General features: G+C 48.6%; 1 protein-coding gene across 1 annotated transcript in view; it reads left to right on the forward strand.

The window, feature by feature from the left end:
* Nucleotides 1-439: 439 nt before the first annotated feature.
* LOC140914503 (hyaluronidase-4) overlaps nucleotides 440-24,777 on the forward strand; it is a 31,956-nt gene continuing 7,618 nt past the window's right edge. Inside the window, exon 1 of the mRNA XM_073352467.1 lies at nucleotides 440-511. Within this exon, the coding sequence (XP_073208568.1) occupies nucleotides 492-511 (20 nt within the window). The 5' untranslated portion in view covers nucleotides 440-491. The remainder of the gene's footprint in view (nucleotides 512-24,777) is intronic.

Raw genomic sequence — 24,777 nt, forward strand, 5'->3', positions numbered from 1 at the left:
CAGCTGGTTCCAACAGGTCACAAGCAGAGAAAGTGGACTGAATGGCTACAGTTCCTCTGCTCAGCACTGAAGTGGTTTGGACAGCCTCTGTGTGTATGAGTGTGCAAAACACACTCAGCCTTTTCTGCACCCGCTTTGCTACCTTTTCATCGCTCCCCGACACTACTCTCTGCCTACGGAGAGCTACTTACCTCTCTCCTCCTAAACTCCCCGGTCACACCACCGTCCTCTCTGCAGCCCTTCCTGCCCGCCCCGCATACCCCTTCAGGAGCCATGGGCCCTATTGCAGGTGTGCGGTGGAGGCGCTGCAGAACAAACCCCTCCCCCCTCAGGAAGAGGAAGGCGAGGCACCAGTTTGCAGGCAGGTGAGGGCTAAAGGTGGGCGTGGCCGGCAGGTGAGGGGCCGGCCGCAGGTAGCCGAGGCCGGGCTGGATGGCAGCGGGAGGGGAGCGGGCGGTCCCCCTCAGCCTAGCCCGGAGCCGGAGGAAGAGATGGGGCGGCGGCGGCAGAGGTAACGAGCGCGTGCCCCGGGCCCCTCTCCTGCCCCCTGGGCGTGGGAGCGAAGTCCGAGCCCTCCGCAGAGCCCGGCTGGGCGCGGATCAGTTTCCCTCCGAGCCTTGGCCCGGCTCCTTTGTTTGGGGAGCAGCGACCCCCTGTTCCAAAGGCTTGAACCCCAGAGACTGCAGCGGGGACCCCCAGAACAAAACCCCGCGAGCCTCCGCTTGGGAGCTTCTGCTAGTGTCTGTGGAAGCTGCAATAGCCAAACAGCCGCCACCTCCCGGGGGGCTGGTCCTCCCTTATTCCCCATTGCCACTACCACCCCCCCACCCCCCGGAGCCCTTTGTCCAGGGAGCCCTTTGCTGGGCCGGGGGATGAATCGACCCTGACTCCCAGGGAGGGAGTCTGTGTTCCAGGGTGAAGTGGGGGTAAGTCCCTTGCAACTTGCTGTTGAGCTGGGGCTATATTGGAAACGCTTTAAGTGGCTTCCCCTCATGTCCAATCAGGAATGTCACAGATAAGGCCCCGATCCAGCCTGTGGGGACGCTGACCTCAATGGGGTTTGGAGGTTGGTCCAAACATGGAGAAGCCATAGGAGCTGCAGCTGGGGTGCTGTTGCACCCCCTGGCTTGAAGTGGTTTCCATTATATAAAGGCTTTACAGTTTGGTTCAATGACTCTCAGCATTCCCACTGTACAAATAGTGCCAGTATCACTGGCAGGACCAGGGCCTGTGTCTCTGACTAACACCTCACATCAAAGTCAACTTTGTGTCAGAAAATCCCTGTGCTGTCTCGCAGGCCCAGGCTAGCCCTGCCCCAGGGAAGAATGGTGGTGGGGCATGATAGCCTTTTTCAAACACCCTCAACAGAAACGGACTCTATGAATGACCAGCTGGTTCTAAAGGAGAAGCTGCTGGGGCTGGCAAAGTTCTCGCTGGTGCTTACTGCTGGAGGAACCTATGGCTGGTCTGGATGACTACATGTCCAGTCAGTGCTGGCCCATGCGGTTGTAGGGGAAGGCTGCGTAGAGAAGCAAAAGGCATATTTTGTCTGATGGTACAGGACACAGGGGAATGGGCGATAAGGAATCACAGCATCTGGTTAGCCGCAGCTGGAAAGGTCCAACTGGTAGAAGTCAGATCAGGTTCTGGAACGCCCCACGCGTCAGGCACTGTTTTCCAACTCCCTGGTTTCAGTTAAGCCCATTTTAAAGATATGGGCTAGTTGCAAACTGCTCCCAGCCTCATCCCACACAATGGGGGGCTGGCCATCCCTGGGGGTTGGTTTAGCCTCACCTGAAGTTGCTACAGGTGCTGAGGCCCTGAGTTGTGCTGCTGTTCTTGTGCTGACAGTTCAAAACTGATCTGGGTCTCACCACCATGGTTAGGGCAGATTTCATCAAGAAGCGAAAAGCTACTGAGACAACTTTTGTCCTTGCTTATGCCCCTGCAGCTGCTTAGAGTTCAGCAGGGGTGGAACTCAGTGCAGAACTCAGCCCAGGAGTTCTCTGGAGTTAATGATGGTCCTGGTGCTGTTCTAACTCATGACCGTAGCCAAGACATCATTCTAAATCCATCCACTTCTTGGTCACTCTCCTCTGCTCCTCTTCTCCAGGTGCTTTTAAACCTGACTCCAAAATCAGCTGACATCTAAAGCTGAGGAGTTTCCAGTCTGATCGTCTAGATGAGGCCCACCCCTAGTAACCTGGCTGGTAAACCACTGGAGTCTTGTACATGGGTGTACTGGCAATTCTGGAGAGCCGTTGTTGTGCTCACAACAAGAGGAAGGGGAATAATACAATGAAGTGCAAGGAAAGGTTCCCCTGGAAAAGGACACTTCAGAGAAGCAAGAGCAATAAATAACCAAACCCCAATGTGACAGCTTAGGCGCTTTTAAGACCCTGCTGGAATTCTGCCAGAGGCCTGGGTCCCTACAGTTCAAGAGGCAGCCTCGGTGCCTGCTATAAAAGTATCCATGACTTTGTGTGCAGAGCCCTTCAGCTATTCAGGCCCAGACCAGCCTGTGATCAATTGTCTCAATCCTCCTCTGACAGCCACCTGCATTCCCTGATCCTGGCCACCAAGCAGGAGTGAGGTGAGCAAGAGGGGATGCTAGAGAGAATGAAGCTTTATGAGTGCATCTATTTTGTTTCCCTTGCCAGAAAAGTGTTTGAGGAAGGCTACCTGCAGCTAAAATAGCTTGGGACAAGTATTTTGCAAGAATGGTCCAGAATATTAAAAATACTAGGTGGAAAAAAACCAAAGAACAGTAGGGAGTGCTTTCCAGGTTAAGGTATTTTACAATTTTGCATAGGTCCTCTGCGCATGGGGTGAAATCCACTTCACCCACACTGACCCTGAGCAATTGCTCTGGCTTTATAGTTGTTGAAGTATAGGGAGCTGGGGAAGTGGAAGTGAAAGCCACCCCCCAACCCAGAGCCAGGTGCGGAGCTCCCATTCTGGAGTCCTAGCCATTGGCTGCTTAATAAGAGTCTTGCATGGGATGGCTGCCAAAAAATGCATGTTTAAAGGCCTGGGAGTAGCAGAGTTAGGAACTGAAGCCAGATTTCCTGGGTCCTGATCCCAGTCACAGAAGCAGCTGCTCTAGCTCAGCATACAGTAGATAAGAATTTTATCACAGATGTTTGAGAGATTCAGGCAAACATTATCAAAGAAGTCGGGGAGGAAATCAGAAAGCAGTAGTGATGAATTTTACATTACACGGTTAGCATACTCTCCAAACATGAAAGTGATTCATTACTGAATTTCTGGATAATAAGCATCTGTTTAATTTTGACTTAAAAGGAATCTGATGAATTAGGGTAAGGGATAGGGAAATTAAAGAAGGTACCAGGGTGTCTACAGTTAAATCTATAAGAAGAAAGAATCAGTGCAGCATTATATGGCGCGCACACACACACACAGTGCTGTCAGGGCAGGTGCTACCAAATTTTAGAGGCAGTGTTAGAAATACCAAAGGGTGGACTTAATAATGGGCCTATCTACATGCAGTGATGGACCAGCTCTTATTTTCTGCATACATGATTGAATAGGAGAAGCTAAGTAGGGCTATGAGCCTGCATTTGGGTCCACTGAAGCCAAGTGGGCTCTGCAGGGACATAGAAGTCTGGCCACATGGACCAATTGCAGCCTCAGGGTGTAAAGGAAGAACCAATGCTCCTACACTACTTCAGCCTGGGCTGCGTTTTGGTTTTGAGACAAAACACTGTGGAGCTCAGCAGTTTCAGGGTTAATCCAGCTGAAACTTGATGATCTGGGCTGAGTGTGGCATTGAACTTTAGGGTTCATTTAAAGCTGAAACTCAAAAGGGGCCGTAGGACCTTGCTGGTAGCACTATGGTTAGAGATGTATACCAGCAGCATCACACTGTTTAGTTAAGTTTAAGGTGGAAAATAACACAGCTGCAGGTTTTGTTGCTACATAAATTACTACTTTGATTTATTAAACTGGGATTGGCTTTTTTTTCCCTTCTTTGGGTCTTTTGTGGAATTTACTTTAATGTTGCTATATTCCTGAGATTTGCACCTAAAGGCTGTGCATGCTGAGAAGCATGTGCATGCTGGAGAGATCAATATCTTTAAATGGTCATGTTTGTTGTTTAGGTTTTGAGATCATCAGCTAGGGAGGCAGAGGAAGCTGAATCTGTAGTTGAATTAGATGCATTGGGCCAAATGTTGGTCCCTGGCCAGATCCACATTAGAAACTTTTGCCCATATAGTAATGTTGCAAGTGTCTTTTTGTATGACATCTCAATGCTGGCAAAAACCTTAGCGTATAGGCAGTGATAGCAGCTAGAGTGTTTTTGCTGGTAGAGCTTATTTCATTCACGAACTGGTATAAACTGCCCAGGCAAAAGCACTTATTTCCAGTATAAACTGTATCTACAGTGGGCAGGTTTGCCTGTATAGTTGCAAAGCTGTACCTGCAATGCTTTTCTAGTGGAGATTCGACTCAGTTAAACAGGTGTATATCCAGAATAACTCTGAAGTCAGTGGAGCCATTCCTGGTTTAAGGCCCATTGTTTTAACTTCTCTTTTAAGATTGCTCAGACAGTGCTCACGCTTTTCCTCTGCGTCTTTTGTGGTTTGTTTACTTCCTTGTATGTCAAAAGGATCTTGTGGTGCAATCAGAGATGTCAAAACAGTTCTGGTAACAGGGTTCATGACCATGGCTGCCTTTGGCTGGCTGCCTCTGCAGCAGAGCAAAAAGATTGCTGTCATGTAGTATAAATACAACTTTTCATTTATCAGTGAGACAAAAGATTAGAAGTTAGGTGATTGCATATGAAATTTTGAATTAGCTCAGATGCAAAACTTGTCAAGGTCGCCCAGCTATTCCTCTCTGCACAGAATGCTTTGTTGTAGCCTATGCACGATGAGAAATAATTACTCATTCGATAGCTGTGTGTGTTTATATGCACCCCACTGACCAGATTCTAAATCAATTCTTAGTCAACAATTGTAAGTCAAAGGTAGTGCTTATATTTAAGTTGCTGCCAAGCTGCACCTGCAATGCTTTTCTAGAGTAGACCTGACTCAGTTGAACAGGTGTAAGTCCAGAATAAAACTCTGAAGTCAGTGGAGCTGGGGGATGCTTTCAGTAGAAACCTGAAACTTGGGGCAGGTTTGCCAAGGTCTCAGGATCGGTCTTGAACGCATGTGGCCTGAGTTGCAGGAGAAGCCTGGCCCATTTGCGGGTCAGCGTGAATCTGGGTGGTTTCAATCAAGTTTTGCTTTGTTTGAAGAAAAAAAAAACACAAAAAAACACAAACTATTTTTTCTGTGCCACTTCCCTGTGCTGGGCTCAGTTTCCAAGGGTCTGACTCACCCCATGTTCTACAAACACTGGCTTCTGAATTCATTCTGAGGGTGGGGTCATGACATATCACTGAGCAACAATGCTATCATGAGATATTATTTTGGCACACAGTCAAGAAAAATAGGTGGGAACCCTCCTCTAAGTGCCTCTTTGATACTAAACCCTGACCTTGGACATGCAATAGCCAAAACCATTTTAAAAACAATGCCCACCAAAGTCAAGTCTGTTTCTATTGACTTCAGTCAGTGCTGGATCAGACCCTCCTCTTGTACTATTATGACCACATTGAGGGGAGGGCCTCCCACTTCACAGAGTTCTAGAGTCTGGGCTCCAGTTGTCTATACTGCAGTGAAACAGCCCGAGTCAGCTGGCATGGGCCAGACGCAGATGACTAATTGCATCTATTGGATGGAGAACGCCAAGATATGAATCAACTTGAAAACTTCTCCAGTTGTAGCTACCCCAAACCTCAAAGGTTACTGGAGCTGGAAAAGCTGGATTTAAATCCAACTCAATAAACCAGAGCACAGTGCCATGCACAAAGATCCTTCCACAGTGAAAGGGTTATTCTAGGAATTGGCATTGACATGCAATAAATGCCCCTCTATCACAGGATTAGGTTCAAGAATCTCCTTCCCTATTGTCCAAGTGGCTCTGGGGACTGTGCAGTTTTGGCCTGGATCATTAGTCACTGAAAGCAGTTACCATGTGGCAGCTGCTTAAAAGCCTGTTTGAACTCCTCCCCCGCAAACACACATAATCTATCACTCTCCGAGCTATCGCCTCTTAAAAAAAAAAACAATTGCATCCATTACGCTATGCCCACCCTCTGATAATAAAACCACCACCACATCACTGACATATTTAATGGAGAAGTACTAAGGGTCATCCAGACTCTGGAGAAAATAAAAAAAGAATAATAATGATAAGTAAATAAAAAGATTTACTTTAAAAGCATCTGATGGTCCAGATTTGACCTATGGACTATTGACTACCTCTGTCCTAAGCCATTCATGTACCTGAAATTGAACACAGAAGTATGTTGGCAGCTAATGCATAGCACAAAGTACTGGGAGTTTATACTCATGCGAGCCTGCCCAGGTAAGAGAGGGTGGCATTTGTCTAAGCTTCCAGGATCCATCCAAATAAAGCCCATGACTAGAATCCACCCTGGCGGAGAAAAAGGCTGAGACCTACATGGGAGAGAGTAAAGGCAGGTAAAGCTGCTGCTGAATTTAGCACAGTTCAGCTACCTGGGCTCAGTTCCGAGCGAACGCCAGCTGATTTATGGCTTTGCATCCCTACGATACATTGATTGTTTCGAGAGGTAGCCCGCTGACATGAGATTGTGGGTTCATTGGAAACCAAACTTCAAGGGACACCTAGGAGGGGAGCAAATCCTCGAGGCCTGAAATCAAAGGCAACGTGCAGACAGAACTGCTGCATTTGTCACTGCTTTTCGCCCCACAGTGCTGCTGGTGAAACCAAGGCACTGCGAGGGGAAGCGACCTGTCAGGTCACACAGCGGCGGCACAGCCGGGAAGACAACCCAGAGGTCCTGACCCTACTTGACATGCCTCTTCTTTGCTGGGTGCTTTCCCTGCTCTGCTGCAGCCTGATCACCTGGCAGATTTATGCCTCACTCCTGGCAGAGAGCACTTGGCTGCAGTCTCTCTCTGTTATTATGTGAAACTAACTCCCTAGACAGCTGCATTTCCAGACGTCTGTTAAGAGGAGATCTCCATTACAAAGGGAATCGCCTGGCACACAAAGGCAGCGGAATATTGTTGGCTGCAATTGGCTGAGGAAATTACTCTCTCCCTCTAGAAATGTTTTGCATAGCTGTGCTCTCCAAGATCCGCTTTAATACCAGATACCAGCCCACGGTTCAGAGTTCCCAGTAAGTTTCCATCCCTCCCAGTCCTGGGGAGACAAGAGAACCACAACTGGACAGGAAGCTCTCATTCCTGTAGCCACATCTCCCACCCTCGCAGCCTTAGGCGGGTTCCACTCCCATGGAAGCGCATTGCCATTCACACACCTACGCATTTATTATCTGGCCCATCACTAGGAGCCCGAAGATTGCTTTCTAGTGAAGTACAAAGCAGTTGCAGGAGGAGTCAAAAGTTGAGAAGCAGGTCAGCCCGCACCCCCAAAATCATGAGATTGTCTTAAAACCAGATTCCAGGTTCTTTTTATTTGTCTCCTGCTTTCTCATCCTACATCTATGGCGCTGGAGCTGTGCTGCTTCCTAAAGCAGGCACGGGGTTTTCCCATTTGCTGTCGTTAACCCACCTCTCCAGGAGGCAGTCGCTAGATCGGTTTCAAAGTGATCATTCACTTCCCCAAACCATCATTAACGGGGAGTTCAGGTCGACCAGCTGGGCCTTGTAGCAACTAGGCTAATGGGGCCTGTGCCCAGTGGCCCTGGAAAAAGAGACACACCCCAACCCGCACCGCTTCACCCAGTGCTCCTGCCGGGGAGCAGGGTCGGGACGCAGGGGCTTGCTTTTCTCCAGCTGCCCAGCGCTCCTGCCAGGGAGCAGGGCAAGGCCCTCCGCCCTGACCCCACCCCTGAGCAGGAGCACTCAAGAGGACAGGGGGACTGCAGGCAGAAGGGGTACAGAGGGGGCCCCCACTTGCTCTGGCCCAGGGCCTCACAAGCCCCTAACCCACCTCGGTTTGTCGCCTTCCAGCACATTAAGTGCACCTAGACTCAAACCTCCGGAAGCCAGGAAATACAGAGTTGTAGGAGGCTGGCCTGTACCGTAACTGGGGTTTAGAGCAATCTGTATGTTAAGATCAGCTGCTTACTGGGGAGCTGAATCTGAGGATACCCTTGCCCAAATGACTACCAGTTTGCCCCTGTTATGGCACAGCAGTGATCTTATGACAGATGAGGATTACAGAGCCTTTAGAAAATTTAAAGATGCTCAATGTGAGGGATTGAATAATGAGAACTCCTTAATCTAATGACCCCAAATTTTCACCACAAACACTACCCCAGCCTCAGCTGTGGCATACCAGTTTTCAAGACAATCTTCCTCTGCATGTGGACTTTACAGCACTTTTATTTTTAAAGCTATCTTTAATTAATTTAATGGGCGGGGGAGGGAGGGAACGTTTTTTATCTTGGGAATCCTTTGACTAAATGACCTCCGCTTGCACCCCTAACCCTACCCCTTACCCCAGCATGACATATCAATGTTATGTGGGGCAGTAGCATACCCCAGTTAAGGTTACACCTAAATTTCCATTTTAACCGGGGTGAAAAATTCTACAGCAATCCAGTCTTTTGGGTCAAAGTATATTTAAGGTTTAGTGTAGCCTGTGCACAGCTTGATTTTTCTATGGCCGTTTGCGGGGGGGGCTGTATCTCGTTTGCTATGACTGCTTTAAAAAGGGCCACTCAACTAACAGAAAATACAGCACTTTGAAGAGTGAAATTGATAGATGTGAACACTTGCGTCAAACGGCATGCCTGCCCTGTAGCACGCCCTTCTGGCCAGCATGTTTCTGCCAAACTGGCCTCAGTTTCCCCTTCACTCAGGGCCCTGTACAAAGGCCAAACAGTCCAGATATTCAGAACATTTCCCTGCTGGCATCCACTTGATTAAGTCCTGCACAAAGTCTTTTAAAATAAATCTCAAACTTACCAAGTCTTCATTGCAGTCTCAGCTGGTCCCAGCCCCTCCTCCCTGAGGGTTTGTCTTCCTTGTTGCACATGTTGCCTGCAGTGTGCTTAACATGCTGATTCATTATGTATCTAGACTTCAAACATACGAAACTGATTCACCTTTAAAAATTATTCAAATCCTGATAGCAACTATTACTCATCTTTTATCCAATACAGAAGCTTCCTCTTAGGGTATGTCTAAACTACGAAATTAGGTCGAATTTATAGAAGTCTTTTTTTTTAGAAATTAGTGTGTGTGTGTCCCCACAGAAAATGCTCTAAGTGCATTAACTCGGCAGAGTGCTTCCACAGTACCGAGGCTAGAGTCGGAGTGTTGCACTGGGGGTAACTATCCCACAGTTCCCGCAGTCTCCGCTGCCCATTGGAATTCTGGGTTAAGATCCCAACGCCTGATGGGGCTAAAACATTGTCGCAGGTGGTTCTGGGTACATATCGTCAGGCCCCCGTTCCCTCCCTCCCTCCGTGAAAGCAAGGGCAGACAATCGTTTCGCGCCTTTTTCCTGAGTTACCTGTGCAGACGCCATACCACTGCAAGCATGGAGCCCGCTCAGCTCACTGTCACCGTATGTCTCCTGGGTGCTGGCAGACGCGGTACGGCATTGCTACACAGCAGCAGCAACCCATTGCCTTGTGGCAGCAGACGGTGCAATAGGACTGGTAGCCGTCATCGTCATGTCCGAGGTGCTCCTGGTCGCCTCTGTGAGGTCGATCAGGAGCGCCTGGGCAGACATGGGTGCAGGGACTAAATTTGGAGTGACTTAATCAGGTCATTCTCTTTAGTCCTGCAGTCAGTCCTATTGAACCATCTTATGGTGAGCAGGCAGGTGATACGGATTGCTAGCAGTCCTATTGTACCATCTTCTGCCGAGCAGCCATGGAAGGTGGATGGCATGCAGTCCTTCTGCACCGTCTGCTGCCAGCCAAAGATGTGAAAGATAGATGGAGTGTATCAAAACCAGAAATAGACCAGATTTGTTTTGTACTCATTTGCAACCCCGCCCCCTGTCTAGGGGACTCATTCCTCTAGGTCACACTGCAGTCACTCACAGAGAAGATGCAGCGAGGTAAATCTAGCCATGTATCAATCAGAGGCCAGACTAACCTCCTTGTTCCAATAAGAACAATAACTTAGGTGCACCATTTCTTATTGGAACCCTCCGTGAAGTCCTGCCTGAAATACTCCTTGATGTAAAGCCACCCCCTTTGTTGATTTTAACTCCCTGTAAGCCAACCCTGTAAGCCGTGTCGTCAGTCGCCCCTCCCTGCGTCAGAGCAACGGCAAACAATCGTGCATCTGAGTTGAGAGTGCTGTCCAGAGTAGTCACAATGGAACACTCTGGGATAGCTCCCGGAGGCCAATACCGTCGAATTGTGTCCACAGTACCCCAAATTCAACCCGCCAAGGCCAATTTAAGTGCTAATCCACTTGTCGGGGGTGGAGTAAGGAAATCGATTTTAAGAGCCCTTTAAGTCGAAATAAAGGGCTTTGTCGTGTGGACGGTTGCAGGTTTACATCGATTTAACGCTACTAAATTCAACCTAAAGTCCTAGTGTAGACCAGGGCTTACAAACAGGACTAAAGGTTGGTGGTTTCTTTACTTCTCTGTATTATTGGACTGGATAATGGCCTTGCCTTTAAAGACCTTACTGCAACCTCTTCACACTGCAGGAGCTGAAAATAAGACTGAACAATCTGTTCTTAATTGTGTATATAAGGCTCTGCATGGATGTATCTATGGAGTTCAGTGTTTCAGCAACCCAAAAAAAAACAAAAAATACACCATTTACCTAAAGCATGGCCTTCTCCTTAGGCTTTCCCCCTTAGTATCTTCCTCTGTTGCCTTAGGGCCCTGCAGGAATCTTCTTACTCTCCACAGTGCCTGCAAGTATCTACCAGCCACCTGGCAGCTGTCTCCCCCTTTATAAGACTCAGGTGCCATCCCTTAAGCCTAGTAGGACAGCAGGTAATAAGCCCAGATGCACTAGCGTGCTCTCCCTCTAAAAGGTGCCAATCACCCTAAGACTCCTTGGTTTGTGTGGACTGGATGAATTGTTCCAGAAAGCTATTTATTTTTCATGATAAACATGTTAGTGTTTCGACTGAAAACAGTCAATGTTGACCACATGCCAGTCCTTAGAATAGGTCTTTCATTATGGGTGCCTTTCTTGATGCTCAGCAACCCCTTTGATCATGCAGACATTGATGAGAATCACAGCTACTTGCTTTTCTTTGATCACACCCAGTCCCACCATTCAGGACGGGGGTGTGGAGCAGGCAGCATGATTACATTGCCCTAATGCTGTTGCTCACTAGAGTCTTTCAGCTTCCATCTATTTAATTAATGCTATTTTCCCTAACAATACTTCTAAAATAAAATTTGAATAATAATGTGGGTTGTAGGACACTTTGACATATCAGGTCTCAACAGAAGCTTTGACCTTAGGGCTAAACTTGCAAGAGGCAAGTTTTGTAGAAGGCAGGTACAGAGCAACTAACATTCCCAATGTTCTCAGAGAGCTGCTAAGGGGTCAGACTCAGAGCACATGGATACTGGGTGGGTTCAAAACCACAGCACGTCACCTTGAGCAAACCATTTATTCTGATATCAGGCAACTGGCAAACACGCTGGCTTGTACCAGAGTGCCAGTCCTGCTGCACACACCCAAGTGACTTTCTCTGGCTCATCAGCTTGGCTCAAGCCACCTTGTAGAATAACCTTTTAAACACTGGTTTCAGAGTAGCAGCCCTGTTAGTCTGTATCCGCAAAAAGAAAAGGAGGACTTGTGGCACCATAGAGACTAACCAATTTATTTGAGCATAAGCTTTCGTAGCTCACGAAAGCTAATGCTCAAATAAATTTGTTAGTCTCTAAGGTGCCACAAGTACTTCTTTTCTTTTAAACGTTGCTTCCCCAAAGGGACAGTGGGTGCCAGACCTGAGCTGAGATCAGTCACCATAGGGTGCTGCTATCCCAGTTTTGGGAGCGTGGCAGCAGAGCCATGATAGGATGTGAACCAAAAATGTTATAAGAACCATAAACATTTGTTGTGACATTTTTGAAGGGGGTTCTGTTTTGGGAACCCCTTGCTCAAGTTACCTTAAGTTTTGAACACTCTCCCCATAAGGTACAGCAATTGACAAGACACTGTGACTGAGCCCGTGGAGCACTTTGAAATCGCATCTGTTAAACAGTAAGTGAATCTCAGCCTTACTGGTGGTGGGGCAGTACCACCCCTCTGATAACACTGCTGTCATAAGGCCTGGTCAAAACCCCATCCTAGTCAACAGAAAGACTCCCATGGACTTCAATGGGCTTTGCAGCTGATCTTCCACTGTGAAATCCTCCCAGGTACAAGGAAGGATAATGGTGCAGAGTGTAGCCAACCCTCATGCCTGACCTTTGCAAGCCCTCCCCACACCCTGACCTACAAGCAGTCAGAGTGAGAGCAGAGGGGCTGCTGCTGGACAGGATGGAGGGCCAGAAGCATTCTGCAGAGCTGCTCTGAGCCCCACGGCTGGGTTTTGTAAGTCATTGCTCCGCTCTGTTCCCCATGGTGGAGAGGCCATGCAGAGTAGGCCATCATTTTTAATTGGCATGAACTGGGGTCTATCTGGAGCTGCTGTCAGTCTCTGGTAGCTCCTTGTTGTTGAGCATGGTGATGGCCAAGTTTCCCCTTTATTTAGCCAATCACCATTTAATCCATGGCTGGTAGTTCCTTGCTATGCCTCCAGCCAGGTGGTTAATAGTCTTTGTCTCCCATCTCAGGGCAGAAAAGAGTCTAATAGGTCAGGAGGCCAGTAATCTTAGCAAAGGGTCAACAGACTCCACCTTTTGGGGTTCAGGCCCCACTAACTCCTCTGCTGGGGAACCCAGGCTCAACCACACCTCAGGGGCCCTGTGTGAAGAAGTTGCAACCAGTTTCTCCAAGTGCCTGCCTGCCTCTGACCACACCTGTCCAGCAGGCTGTTTCCCAGACTCATTCTGTGAGCTTCTGCCTCTGAAGGTCCAGCTACCTGGCTAGCTTCCCATAGTCCATTGCTAAAGGGCCCTGATTTCAGTAGTTCCTCAGCCACTGCTACCCTGCAGCCTTTTTCTGATCCCAGCTGTTGCAGAGCCTCTACTCAGCCCCAGTGGAGGAGGCAGCTCATCTCCCTGTTCGTCCTTTAGCAGCTGGGACAGCATGACCGGGTCTAGGCCAAACTGGGTCTGACAATAATCAAAGAGCTTCAGTTCTGCTGCCCACATTTCAGTCAGGGATATCTTTAAATCAAATAGAGCTGAACTTACTTGCTTCCCTCCCTTAACTCCTCACGGCCAGGAAGATATTTGAATTTTAGTAGGTTAAATCATCAGAGGCCATCGGGCAAAGTGTAGCAGGTTGTTCATGCACTGTCCGTGTCAGGGGGATTTGCAGGGTTAGCATTATAGGTGGGTCAGACATTAGAGACACTAAGGGGGGCGTGGGTCTCATGCTCTTACCATACATTCCTCCCAGAAAAAGCTTGTTAAATTTTGTTGTGTTTAATTAAAATAAGGGCACCCTGGTGCCCAGAGGAGAGAGCAAATCGCTCTTGTTTGGATGGCACTGGATTGTGAAATGAAGCGCAGCAGGTGGGGCTGTTCTGTGTGGGTTTCAAGAGATTGCTTAGCCAGCTGCTTCTCACAAATGTGGGGCGGCTCTCTTCTTTCTTGCTTCTGAGGCTACATCTACAGCTTCCCACCTCCCACTCCTTTTCCCCCACTGAGCTGTGAAGAATTCTTGGACAAAGGTGTTATTGTCTCTCTTACAGTGGGAACCCCGACATGCTGGAGGGCAGGACTGATGGATGATGTGCATCACTCTTGCATTGGTAGAGAACTGTACAGTTGAACACAGCTTGTGCTAATAGTATTAATTCCTGGCTTGCTCCTCTTGGGGTCTGATTTTCCTGGAAGTGTTGTCATTGCCTTGCCCTCTAGTAGCTGAAGACTTGGGGGATATTAATGCTGGAGCCGCTGTCAGCTTATGGACATTCTCCTTTAGCTCAACACTGGATCCACAGTTCAACTCCCAGCAGGGACAAATTCTGTCCCACCTCACTGACCAATATTGTCCTGCACTGCTGACTTCCAGTGAATGCCCCTCTTGGCACAATGAAGATTCTGACTTAGTGACTGGCAAGCTACTGTAACCCACAAAAGCCAACCCACTCCATGCCATTGTTGGTGATGGGCAAGCCATGTGTCACTGGATGAAGCTAGTTGGAGAGACCCTCTAGAGTGGTTGCCCCTCTGATCATGAGCAGAGTTTAGGCAGATGTTGTCAGGAACCACCAGAGACAGTTATCCTCTGCCTTATCATTTCACAGCATTTCCTTGGCAGGGAGGGAGAAGACCATCCTATACAAAGACATTCATACAAGTTAAATAGAGCACTTCGTTATTTAAACCTGTGTCAGGTGGCAGCAACTCATGCTCTCATTTGGCACAGCGCTGGCGAACGTGGCATAGTTCAATATTCCTGGGATTTCCATTAAAGAGACAGTACCAACTCAATTTAGGCCCCAGATTTAGGGGCAGTACAGGTAATGCTTGACATGGCTTGAGCCCAGTAGAAATGTTTCCAATCATTTATATTTTTAGAAGAAGCAGATTTATTCAGCGTGGAATGAAATGTTCCCCTGCAGCGGTCGCAACCTGAATGCAGTTTGTGCTAGTGTGTGAGAGCCAGACCATGACACTGAACCTGACTGGGAACAAATGCACATGTCCAACCAGTCTATTTGCACTCTCCAGCCCCAGTGAGGAGCCCAAAGTAACTCACCCATGTCTGTGGGGGAAAGCAAGTGAGATTCTGTAATACGTTTGGATCATAACCCAGCTAAGACTTTTTTGTTTCAAACATGATGTAAAACCCAAGTGTCCCTGTTCAGAAAGGGGGCGTTAAATCATAGCCAGCAAACTCAGGGGCATCTGTGAGGATGGCAGTCCAGCGTGGGGGAAGGATAATGCCTGGCCCATAAGAGGCCATGCAGCTGGAGGCTCCAGGAGGCATAAGAGCCCAGATCCTCAAAGGAATTTAGTCTCCTCACTTCCACTGAGTTCAGTGGAATACTTTTCAGGCTCTGGGCCAAGGAGCTTTTCCCTCACACCGTGTGTGATTCTTGTGAGGGCCAAGGGTCACTGCACAGTGGGGAGAGCAGGGGCCACAGCCACCCCATTGTCCCTGATGCTGCATGGCACCTCAAACAGAGCAGATGGCAGTGCAGCTATGGCACCCTGGAGTAGGACTGGCACCACCAGTGGAGTAAGTTGTTGCACCCCCTACTGGATCCCCTGCTCCTTCCCCTTATGTGCTGGGCAGCTCTGAGCAGTATCCTGCAAAATACCTGCCAGGGCTCTTACAACATACTGCCAGTGCAGCTCTGGGCCATGGACTGTGCCTTAAAGAGCAGAGTATGCTCCTTCAGCTTGATGGCTCAGGAGATTGGCAATGGGCTACCAAGGATTTCATCTCTAGGCTGCGTTTCAAATCCAGCCCAGTTCTGTAGCAACTGACAGTTGTGACCAGCAGCCCGCTGTGCTTCAATGGCCTCTCTGAAATCCCTCAATAGCGAGGAGGGTTAACAGACTGGCACAAGTAAAATAGGCCAGTGCTGAGGTGTTAGCACTCCAGTCCGCTAGACCCTCACACCAACTCCCTGCAGCGTAAAGGGAGGGAATGGGCAGGAGTTCATTAGCAGGTTGTGTGAATGAACGTGTAGCATCAATGGGCAAGCCATGAGCACGTGAGCCCCAGCCACTCAGAGTCATTCACAAAGAACCAGCTTAGCTGTTCTCCCCTGGCTTGAAGGGATCTGCGCACTCTGGAGACAATGCAGAAAAAAGCCCCAGATTCCCTAGCAAGAGCAGCTCAGCTTTAAATGATCTCATACACTTTGTTCTGACAGCACCTGGTTCTACTCTGAAAAGGGACTGTGTCCAAACAGCATCATCTTACTGAAATACCAGCTCCCCATGTGAGCTGGGAGTCCGCTCAGCCAGCGTCAGAGGAGACAGAAATGCGATGTCGCTGCTTTTCATTCCTGTTAGTGGGGCTGGCTGGCTCATAGTTAGAAATAAACTTGGAAACAGAGCCCATTTGATCTGGGACCCCTGGGAGCAGATATCCAGGGACCCAGGCCAGTCAGAATCACTTATCACGGTTGAGCCAGACTATATGAAACCCCCTTACCATCTAGAACGTGACCAAAACCTGCCAAGCACCTAGAGTATATAGACTGAGCATTGGTTCCCTCTGGTTTTTAACCTGTCGAGATGGTTGCCTACCAACCTATTCTCAGTCCCAGGCATGCAGGCGGGAGGCCACTTTCCAGGAAGAGCAGGGGAAAGGTGGGCATGGAGAGACAGCGCTGCCCTCCCCGTCTGCAAACCAGGGACTGAATGAGCTGAGCGTAGTAGAGTCTCCGTGCCACTGAATGAACACACACGCCACAGTCAAGCATGAGGATAGCCTGGAGGAGGTACTCATAAACACAGCTGTTCTAGCAAGCACACAGACATGGATTGTACCACTTCAAAGGCAGGGGTGGGCAGCCACAGGTAGACCCCCCTCCCCTGCAGTTCTGATGGTCTTAGCATCACCTACTTAGTGGCTCTCAGTGCAAAACTCATCTGCAAATGCATCTGAAAGTGGTGCAGACGAGAGGCACTGAGCTACCTTGGGCAGCTTGGGAGCTGGGAAATCAGTGCAAGCCAGAGTGGACCCACCCTGGGAGCTGGGTTAGCAGGTGCCTTGATATTCCAGGTCTCAGCTTTAAAAAAAAAAAAAAAAAATTTGAAGGACAGCACATTAAAGTGGTCAGGGCACTGCTGGGAGGAAAAAGGGGGCGCAGGGACAAGCTCACGGCCATGGCTGCAAAACCCCTCTGGTAGGTGAATCCATCTCTCTCTTTCTTTCTCTCCATTCATTTTCCTGCTGGGTTATTTTATTACATTGTTTTTCTTCAAAGGCAAAGGAGCGAGGGCTGCGCTTGAAACCTTCAGGATTCACCTGTCGGAGCTCGCACAGCATCAGCAGTTCTCTTCCAGCTCCTGGCCCAAGGGCAGCTGAGAATAAGATGGGAGAGGGATATTACCCCATCCATCGGCTGGGGGCAGAGGGGGAGGGGAAGGGTGAGAAAGAGGTGCAAGTTTTTCAATGACCCAGGATGTTTCTCTCTTTCTCATATATACACACACATCCGGCAGATAGAGGCGATTTCCACCCCGCCACTGCTCTCTGTCCAAGTGCTGTGCATAGTAAGTGAGTTTAAGAGCCAGGAGAAATTGGAAATAAGATTTACACAGAGAAGGGGCTGGGGAAATTAGCTGCATAGATCGGTGGTTGAGTATGCTGTGATATAGAGCGCAAAGGGGGAGCCAGGGAGATTACCATCCTCTCCTCTAAACTGTCTCTTTCTCTTCCCTGGTTGTGAACATGCCATAACTTCCTAGATTAGGCAATGCATTTTTCCTTCCTCTATAGATTTTTCCCCCATCCCGGTGCAGTTTGCATTATCATTTGCTAAATATATGATGACACTCTGGCCATAGCTTCCTGACCTTTGTATGACTTCCTCCCCCATAGGAATTGCAGATACATTTCTGGCTACAAACAGCTTTTTATTGATCTCCCAAGTGAGGGTGTAGCAAAAAATCAGGGACAACTGTTTTTAAAAAAATTATTACTTGATGTGAAAATAATGTTGTTTTCTTGCTACATTTCAGCAACTTGTCGTTAAACATTTGTCTTCTAGGGACCAGATTCTGATCTGATTCCAATTTTATACCAATGTAACTCTATTAACTTCTGTGCTCTTTCTCCTGATTCACACCAGGTTTTAAATAAGCTCAGATTCTGGTCCTGAATATCTTTCATGTACACAAGAAATACTTAATGTTGATTTTTTTTTTTTAAACAAGGAAAATCATAAGTCCCTCTAAACTTGAGCAATTATTGTTAAAACAACAGCTCTTTAGTTTTGGTTTTTCATACAATAATCTAATTCAGAGAGAACCTTAGCACATAGCAATTTTCTTTTAAATAATTTTTCTTCTTTCCACCTTATATGGAAAAAGCTGGGGAATAGGTGAAATAAGAATGAAAGAAATAATTTTTAAAGAGATGAGATATTTGTTTGTTTCCTTTGTACGCTTGCATGGAATAAGATTCTGCTGAGTAGCACAGGATCTGGCTGTTCCAGCTGGTGTGTAGTGTAGAGCATGTGTAGTATTCAAATCTGTGTTCTTCCCTGGGAAAAACTTCTAGAGAAGCTCATCCAGAGGGACAGATGTGGTGGTGAAAAGCACAGAGGTTGTTAGTGGATAATGGTATTCCAGAGTTTTCATGCAGCTGTCCCCTTAAAAACCATACACCAATGGCCACAAACACTCTAGCTGCCGCTGCTGTTAGGCTGAGGTTAGAGCTATTCTGTAAGAGATGTGTGTGGAGCAATGGCAGAGGAGCTAGGGGATTTCCCACTGGAAAATGGGAGAGTGCTGAGGGTCATTTTGTGCATTTATAATATCACCCCAGGCAAAAATCTTCATTATGCCTGGCCTTTAGGGGGAAAGAATCTGTCCCTGCATTCAAAGTGCCCTTTAGAGAACATTGTACTCTTCTCAAACCCACGTGTGTGAGACAAGCACCTTGAGAATCCAAGAGAAGGGCTTGCTTTACAACAACGTTCCAAAGTACAGGCCTGCAGAGTCACCCAAACAACCCTAACTCTGCTCCCCCAGAAGCACCACTTAATAACAAGGACACCCAGAAAGAGACAGCAGTATCCATCCATCACATAGACTCTTGACCACAAAAGTACTGATATCTTAATGAGCCCATGTGATCGATGGGTGAGGTTGGATCACACCAACCCACTACCATGGCCAGAGGTGTCTGGCCACAGACACTTTACAAAGTGATAGTGATGCCTTGGTAAGCATGCATCAAACCGATGGGTGTATATAATACAGGTGTTCTGGAATGTACAGAAGTGTCTTACCCAGGTGTTGCCCCTCAACCCTGCCTCCTGACACAAAAAAAACTCACCTGAGTTTAGTGATGCTTTCAGCCCTGACTAGCTGGGGCATGGATTCCTTTTCCTGGGTTCCTTTTCCACTTGGGCTGATGATCCGCCAGCATTGCAGTGAGGAAGCAGGCTAAATTACGTGAGTGCTGATCGTCCTCCACTATTTCCCCCATGTACCCAGAAGGACAGACAAGTTCTCCCACAATTCACTGGGAAAGACTCATGCAGCAGCTCAGGTTTCTGCAGCACACAGAACCCTGGGGGTGTTTCCCATAATTCCTAGCAGCGCACAGAGGGGAGTGGGGACCAGTGAGTGGAGCTGTGTCAGGAATTCTTTTGTAAAAAGAAATTGTGTCAAAAAATGCAAATTCATCAAACCTGAAACTTCCCGCAGGATCATGTTATTTTCAATGACTTATTTGATATAGGAAGGCAGATTAGGGGGGAAAGTTTTGGAAAATGTCAAAATAGCCCATTTCAACAATTCTGGAAGGAAACAGTCCGACTTCGGGTTCGCAGCGACTTACCTTTTGAACTCTTATTTAATTTTTAGTTACATTTTTAAGTGGAACAAAATGAAATGTTTCAAAGTTATCAACATTTTAAACATTTTAAAAGATCCAAACCAGCATTTTTTTCCAGGGTTTCTGTTCAGGCACATTTTCAAGATTTTGACTGCCCGTCCCAGTTCAGGAGGGGAATATTTTTCAAATGCTCTAAAATCCTTGTGGGTCAGGAAAACCATTTCCCACCCAGTTCTGTCAGTGAGAGCACAATACACAGAACACAGTAATTCGGGTTCAACTTTGTAGTGTGGCTGCTCACACCTGGGCTAGGCTAACCTAGGTGCTCAGTCTACCTGGGGGCCAGCCACCTAGGCTAACTCTGCAGTGAAGGCACCTGTCACAGCTGGGTCATGGGCAGCCAGACCTAGTGGTCAGAGCTGGAGTCCACAGTCATGAAACAGAAGTAGAGAGTCTGCTGATTCAGGCTACCAGCAGGTCAGAAGTAGGAGACAAACTTGAGATCAGAACCACGAGTCGGTAACCAGAGTCAGGCCAGGTCAGGATACCGGGAGGTCAGAGGCATGAGACAAACTGGTGATCAGAACCACAAGTCAAACACCAGGAGTCAAGTTGGGATGGGGATGCCAGGAACTCAAGCTCAGGGAGCAGGAGCAGGGTGGACCTCCACTTGTTCAGACAGATTCCTGTTCCTGCTGCTGGCTTAAGTAGGGTCAGCAGGCCAATCAGCTGCTCTGGGACTCCGCCAATAGGGTCTTAGGGGTGGAGCCTCAGACTCGGGCTGGGGTTGATGGGTCCTAGGTAAGCAGTTATCAGCAGGCTGCCAAGTGGAGTGCATGGAGAAGGTCTGATCCTGCAGACTAAGGTTCAAGGCTTAGGGCTCATGACAACACCCTATGTGATAGCATCAAAATAACTGCTATCTCTCCCCCAAAACCAGTCCAAAGCATTTCTCCTACCAAAGGGCATCGGCATAAATCCAGTCTGATGTTTGTACACAGAGAGAATGAGGCAAAAAGCCATTGGAAAAATGGTCTGAAAGTGCATAGGTGAAATCTATAGCCTCAGCATCTCCAAAATGCCTTTTGTGAGTTTTGTCCCAACCTTTCCAGACGTAGTCTCCCTCAGGATGAATTGTGGCATGTAAAATTTCAGGTGGTTTGGATTGTTTTAGAGGCAGTTTGTTTGTTGATATTAAATTGGCTTTATAGCTGGGAAGGAAGGAAGGGAAAGGAAGAAGAGAAAACCAGCTATGAGTCAAGTCACTTAATGCACTACTGGAAGGGCTCAGACACTTTGGTGATGAGGGGAAGCTAAGGAATAGATGAGAATCTCTCCATAAAAATACAGCTTTGCTGTAGCCCCCTTCCATTTGAACATCTCCACCTTTCAAAGGTGAGGATCTAAATCTTTTATAACTGATTTAGGATCCTCTGGTACATTCCAAGACCCCTGATCTAGCACCATCTGTCACGGAGGCAGGCAAAGCCAAGAAGGGAGATCTTTGCCTCCTTTGAGGGGTATGTGAAGCCCTCCCAGACTGCTTGGGCTGCTGCTGGTAGCCATGCCTGGAAGCTAATTGCTGAAACCGCTCCTTGTGGCTTTCCTGTGAGGAGATCATAGAATCATAGAATATCAGGGTTGGAAGGGACCTCAGGAGGTCATCTAGTCCAACCCCCTGCTCAAAGCAGGACGAATCCCCAATTAAATCATCCCAGCCAGGGCTTTGTCAAGCCTGACCTTAAAAACTTCCAAGGAAGGAGATTCCACCACCTCCCTAGGTAACTCATTCCAGTGTTTCACCACCCTCCTAGTGAAAAGGTTTTTCCTAATATCCAACCTAAATCTCCCCCACTGCAACTTGAGACCATTACTCCTTGTTCTGTCATCTGCTACCACTGAGAACAGTCTAGAGCCAGTCTAGAGATGATTGAACCTCCCTTAATGCTGTAGTTCTTGGGGTCTTTAACGTCTCTAAGGCCTCATCTGTCTTAGCACCAAAGACAGCAGTTCCTACCAGAGGCAAATCCAGTATTTTTTCTTGAACCTCTGTGAAAAGACCTGAACTCCTGAGCCACAGATTTCACCACAGATTAAAGGACGCTTCAGATTCAAAGGGCATCCAGGTGAGTCTTAGCCTGTATCCCCCCATGTGGGCCAGATAACCGTTCCTGTGGGACCGTATGCCTCCTCTTTGTACCCCCTCCCCACCGTTGGCTGCACGTCTCAGGGAGGAAGGCTCTGTTCCACCCCCATCATCCCCGGTCGAAGCCCCCTGGCATTACAGCTACTGCTCCTAGAGTTCCTGCCCCAGGCGCAGCTGAGAGCAACTTTTCCTCCTTGGCTGCTGCTCATTCCGCTCCTGGGCAGGTGTTTAGAAGTGGAGAGTGTGTGGCTGAGGGTGCTGAGCTCCCTGTCTTGCTCCTGGCTTTGCTGAGCATTGAGGTTGCTCAGGGGACGCCCAGCACCTCACAGAATCAGGCCTTTCACTTTACGGTAGAATGAAACAGGAAAAAACGGGGCCCTGACTATCGGCATCGCGCACCTCAGAGCACTAATGGGCATGGAGCGGTTCGTTCTCCCCAGCTAACCTACATTTCCACAAAGCTTTCCTAAGGGGGTGGGGGGCTGGAGAGGAGGGAAGACAGTGGTTGCCATGGTTACTCTGCTATCATTAACTCCACCAGGAACCTGCCAGGGGTTCTGGGTCTCATCTGCGGGAGTCGCCGCTGCTCCATTACAGTTTGCATGCTGTAATTAAGCAGCAAGGGGATCACATCTGCTGACACAGTGGCTGCATGAGTGGCAGGAACCTCCAGCTGCTCACTGAGTAGTGAGGCTGCTCAAGAGCTATGGGCTTGTCACATGCAGACAGCGCTACCTGTGGCCAAAGTGTTGGGCTGCCAGTCCCCCTCTCCTGCAGGACAAAGTAATCCGGGAGGTCACACAGGCAGACTGTGCCTAGAATAAACAGACGGTTCTTTGATGTCCTGCACATGCAGCTGGGAATCCCGGTACAGGGGGAAACGGGAGAGTCCTTCCAACTTTTGCACAAGCATTACCCGGGCAAGGCAAAGTCTCTGAGCGGGCAGCTGTGCTGATGCAGCACTGAGCGTGTGGCTTGAGGATGCCGGCTCAGACTCTCCTATGTTTACATGTATTCACTACATGAGTCTATTTCAGGGAGAGCTGGTAGCTCTGTGGATTGGCAGATAGCTGGCTTATAGAATTTTTCACCTCTAGGGTGCTAGTTCAAATACAAGCCAACAGTGACTGCAAGTCATCACCAGCTGATGTCTGTCTGTTGGGGTGGGCAAAATGAATTCAGTGACCTCAGTGGACAAGTGTCCCCATCATAGGGCCCACCAGGTCAGTTGGCCTAACTGCCCTGTGATGGCTGGCTCATGCCACCTTTGTGGCTTGTGAATCTCAGGGGCCAGCAAAGAGGAACTTTCACATTTGTAAACCCTGACAACTGCCATCCGCAGCAGCTGGAGATCAGAACCCAATCCCCCCCCCCCCCCCCCCGCCCACCCCCAACTCCAGGCCCTGCAGCTTGTCATCTTCTTCCTCGCTGTTCTGTGCAGAACACGGTGGCTGCACCACTGCCTTCTATTTTGCTGGTCTGCTGCAGTGTTAGCTTCTTCCCAAGTCGTTCTGATAGCTTTCAGTTCTGCCTCTATTGTGTGTTTCCATGTTATCCTTGGTCTAGTCACCTCTTGATCTGGGGGTTCTCGTCCACCCGTCCAGGTATGTTGTTCTGCTCTTTCCTCCATGTATGTCCTAACCATCTCCATTTTCAGTCCGGAATTTCCTGCCTATCGGTTTCTGTTTCGTCCTCCTCCAGAGTGAGTTTTTCTGGCCATCTGACGCTGAGATTTGGCTGCAGAATCTTGTTTCAGAAAAGCAGGAATTTAGATAGGAAGAGCTTACTAGGTTCCTTGCATACACTTATGTTATACTGGCCCCACACCACCTGTACAAGGGGAATTCTCAGCCCAGAACTGGGGGGGGTCAGAATCTCCTCACTCCCCAGCTGTTTTATTCTAATTAAGGTAGCCACTTGTTCTTTTTTCCCTGAACCAATCGTGTCTGCTGCTCTGCTGAGTAAATCCTGCCTCGTGGGAGCCAGGCAGGTTCCTCATCAGTTCGGCTAATTAACAACGGGTTTAATACACTTTGCAGTTCTGAGGGCAATCGCCTCTCTCTGTCTGACAGCAAACTTCAGGACAGTTTCTCCCTCCTGCCCCCTAACCACCCTCCCTGCTGAGATAATCTTAGGGAAGGCTCACAGGAAAAGGCAGGAGGGGAGCAGCCCCTGGTGCAAACATTGAGGGGACGGGGGAAGAGCTGATGGATGGGGTGGCTGAGGTATTAAAATAAAGGCTACCCCTAATAGAATATGAACTTGCTGCCCCTGCAGAACAAGGCAGAGGCTTCAACCACAGGGCTGCACAAACTGTGCTAACAAGGCTTAAATTAGATATAGGTGAGCTCAGATTTTCTTAACTAAGGGCCTGCTCCTGAAAGGCATTCTCGACTCCCACCGACTGGGGTGAGAGCTGAGGACCCTCAGAGCTTGAGAGGGGGCTCTTGGCACCTTGCACAGGGGGCAGGGCTTTGGAAAGAACACAGATGAATGGGGTTTGCAAAGTAGTTTGTGAATCATCCCAGCGGGCCCCATCCCACTAACCCCTTTGCTTTACAGAGTTGGCGTGCCCCTGGGTCTGGTGGTACAGGGCTATGCTCAGTAAGCACCTGAACACTGGTGGGGCGGCATTCCAGTTGGTGGGTGCTTTGGTTCCTGCCCTGGTAGATCAGCAGGGCCTTAGTGGCTTGGGGGCAGGCGGGGCAGAGACAGCCTAGCGCTTAGCAGCCTGCGTGAATTGCAGTGCAAGCTGATCAATGACCCCAGCGCCAGAAGAAGAGCATCCCTCGCTCATCCATGCACATTTAAATTGAATTGCTCTGCAAATGAGCTTACTTAGGAGGGCAGCCTGTGGCGCAGAGGCAATTTGCAAACGAACAGTTCCCTTGGGGAGCCCTTTTCCCGCTCCAGGCCAGGGAGAACAGCAACGTTTGAGACCAGACAGATGCTTTGCCACTAGCTCCCCGTGAAGAGAAGCGACACCCTGAAACAAGAGAGCCAACCCAGAACAGGGTTGTAT

Source organism: Lepidochelys kempii, chromosome 7 (assembly GCF_965140285.1).
Source record: "Lepidochelys kempii isolate rLepKem1 chromosome 7, rLepKem1.hap1, whole genome shotgun sequence".
Classification (NCBI taxonomy): domain Eukaryota; kingdom Metazoa; phylum Chordata; order Testudines; family Cheloniidae; genus Lepidochelys; species Lepidochelys kempii.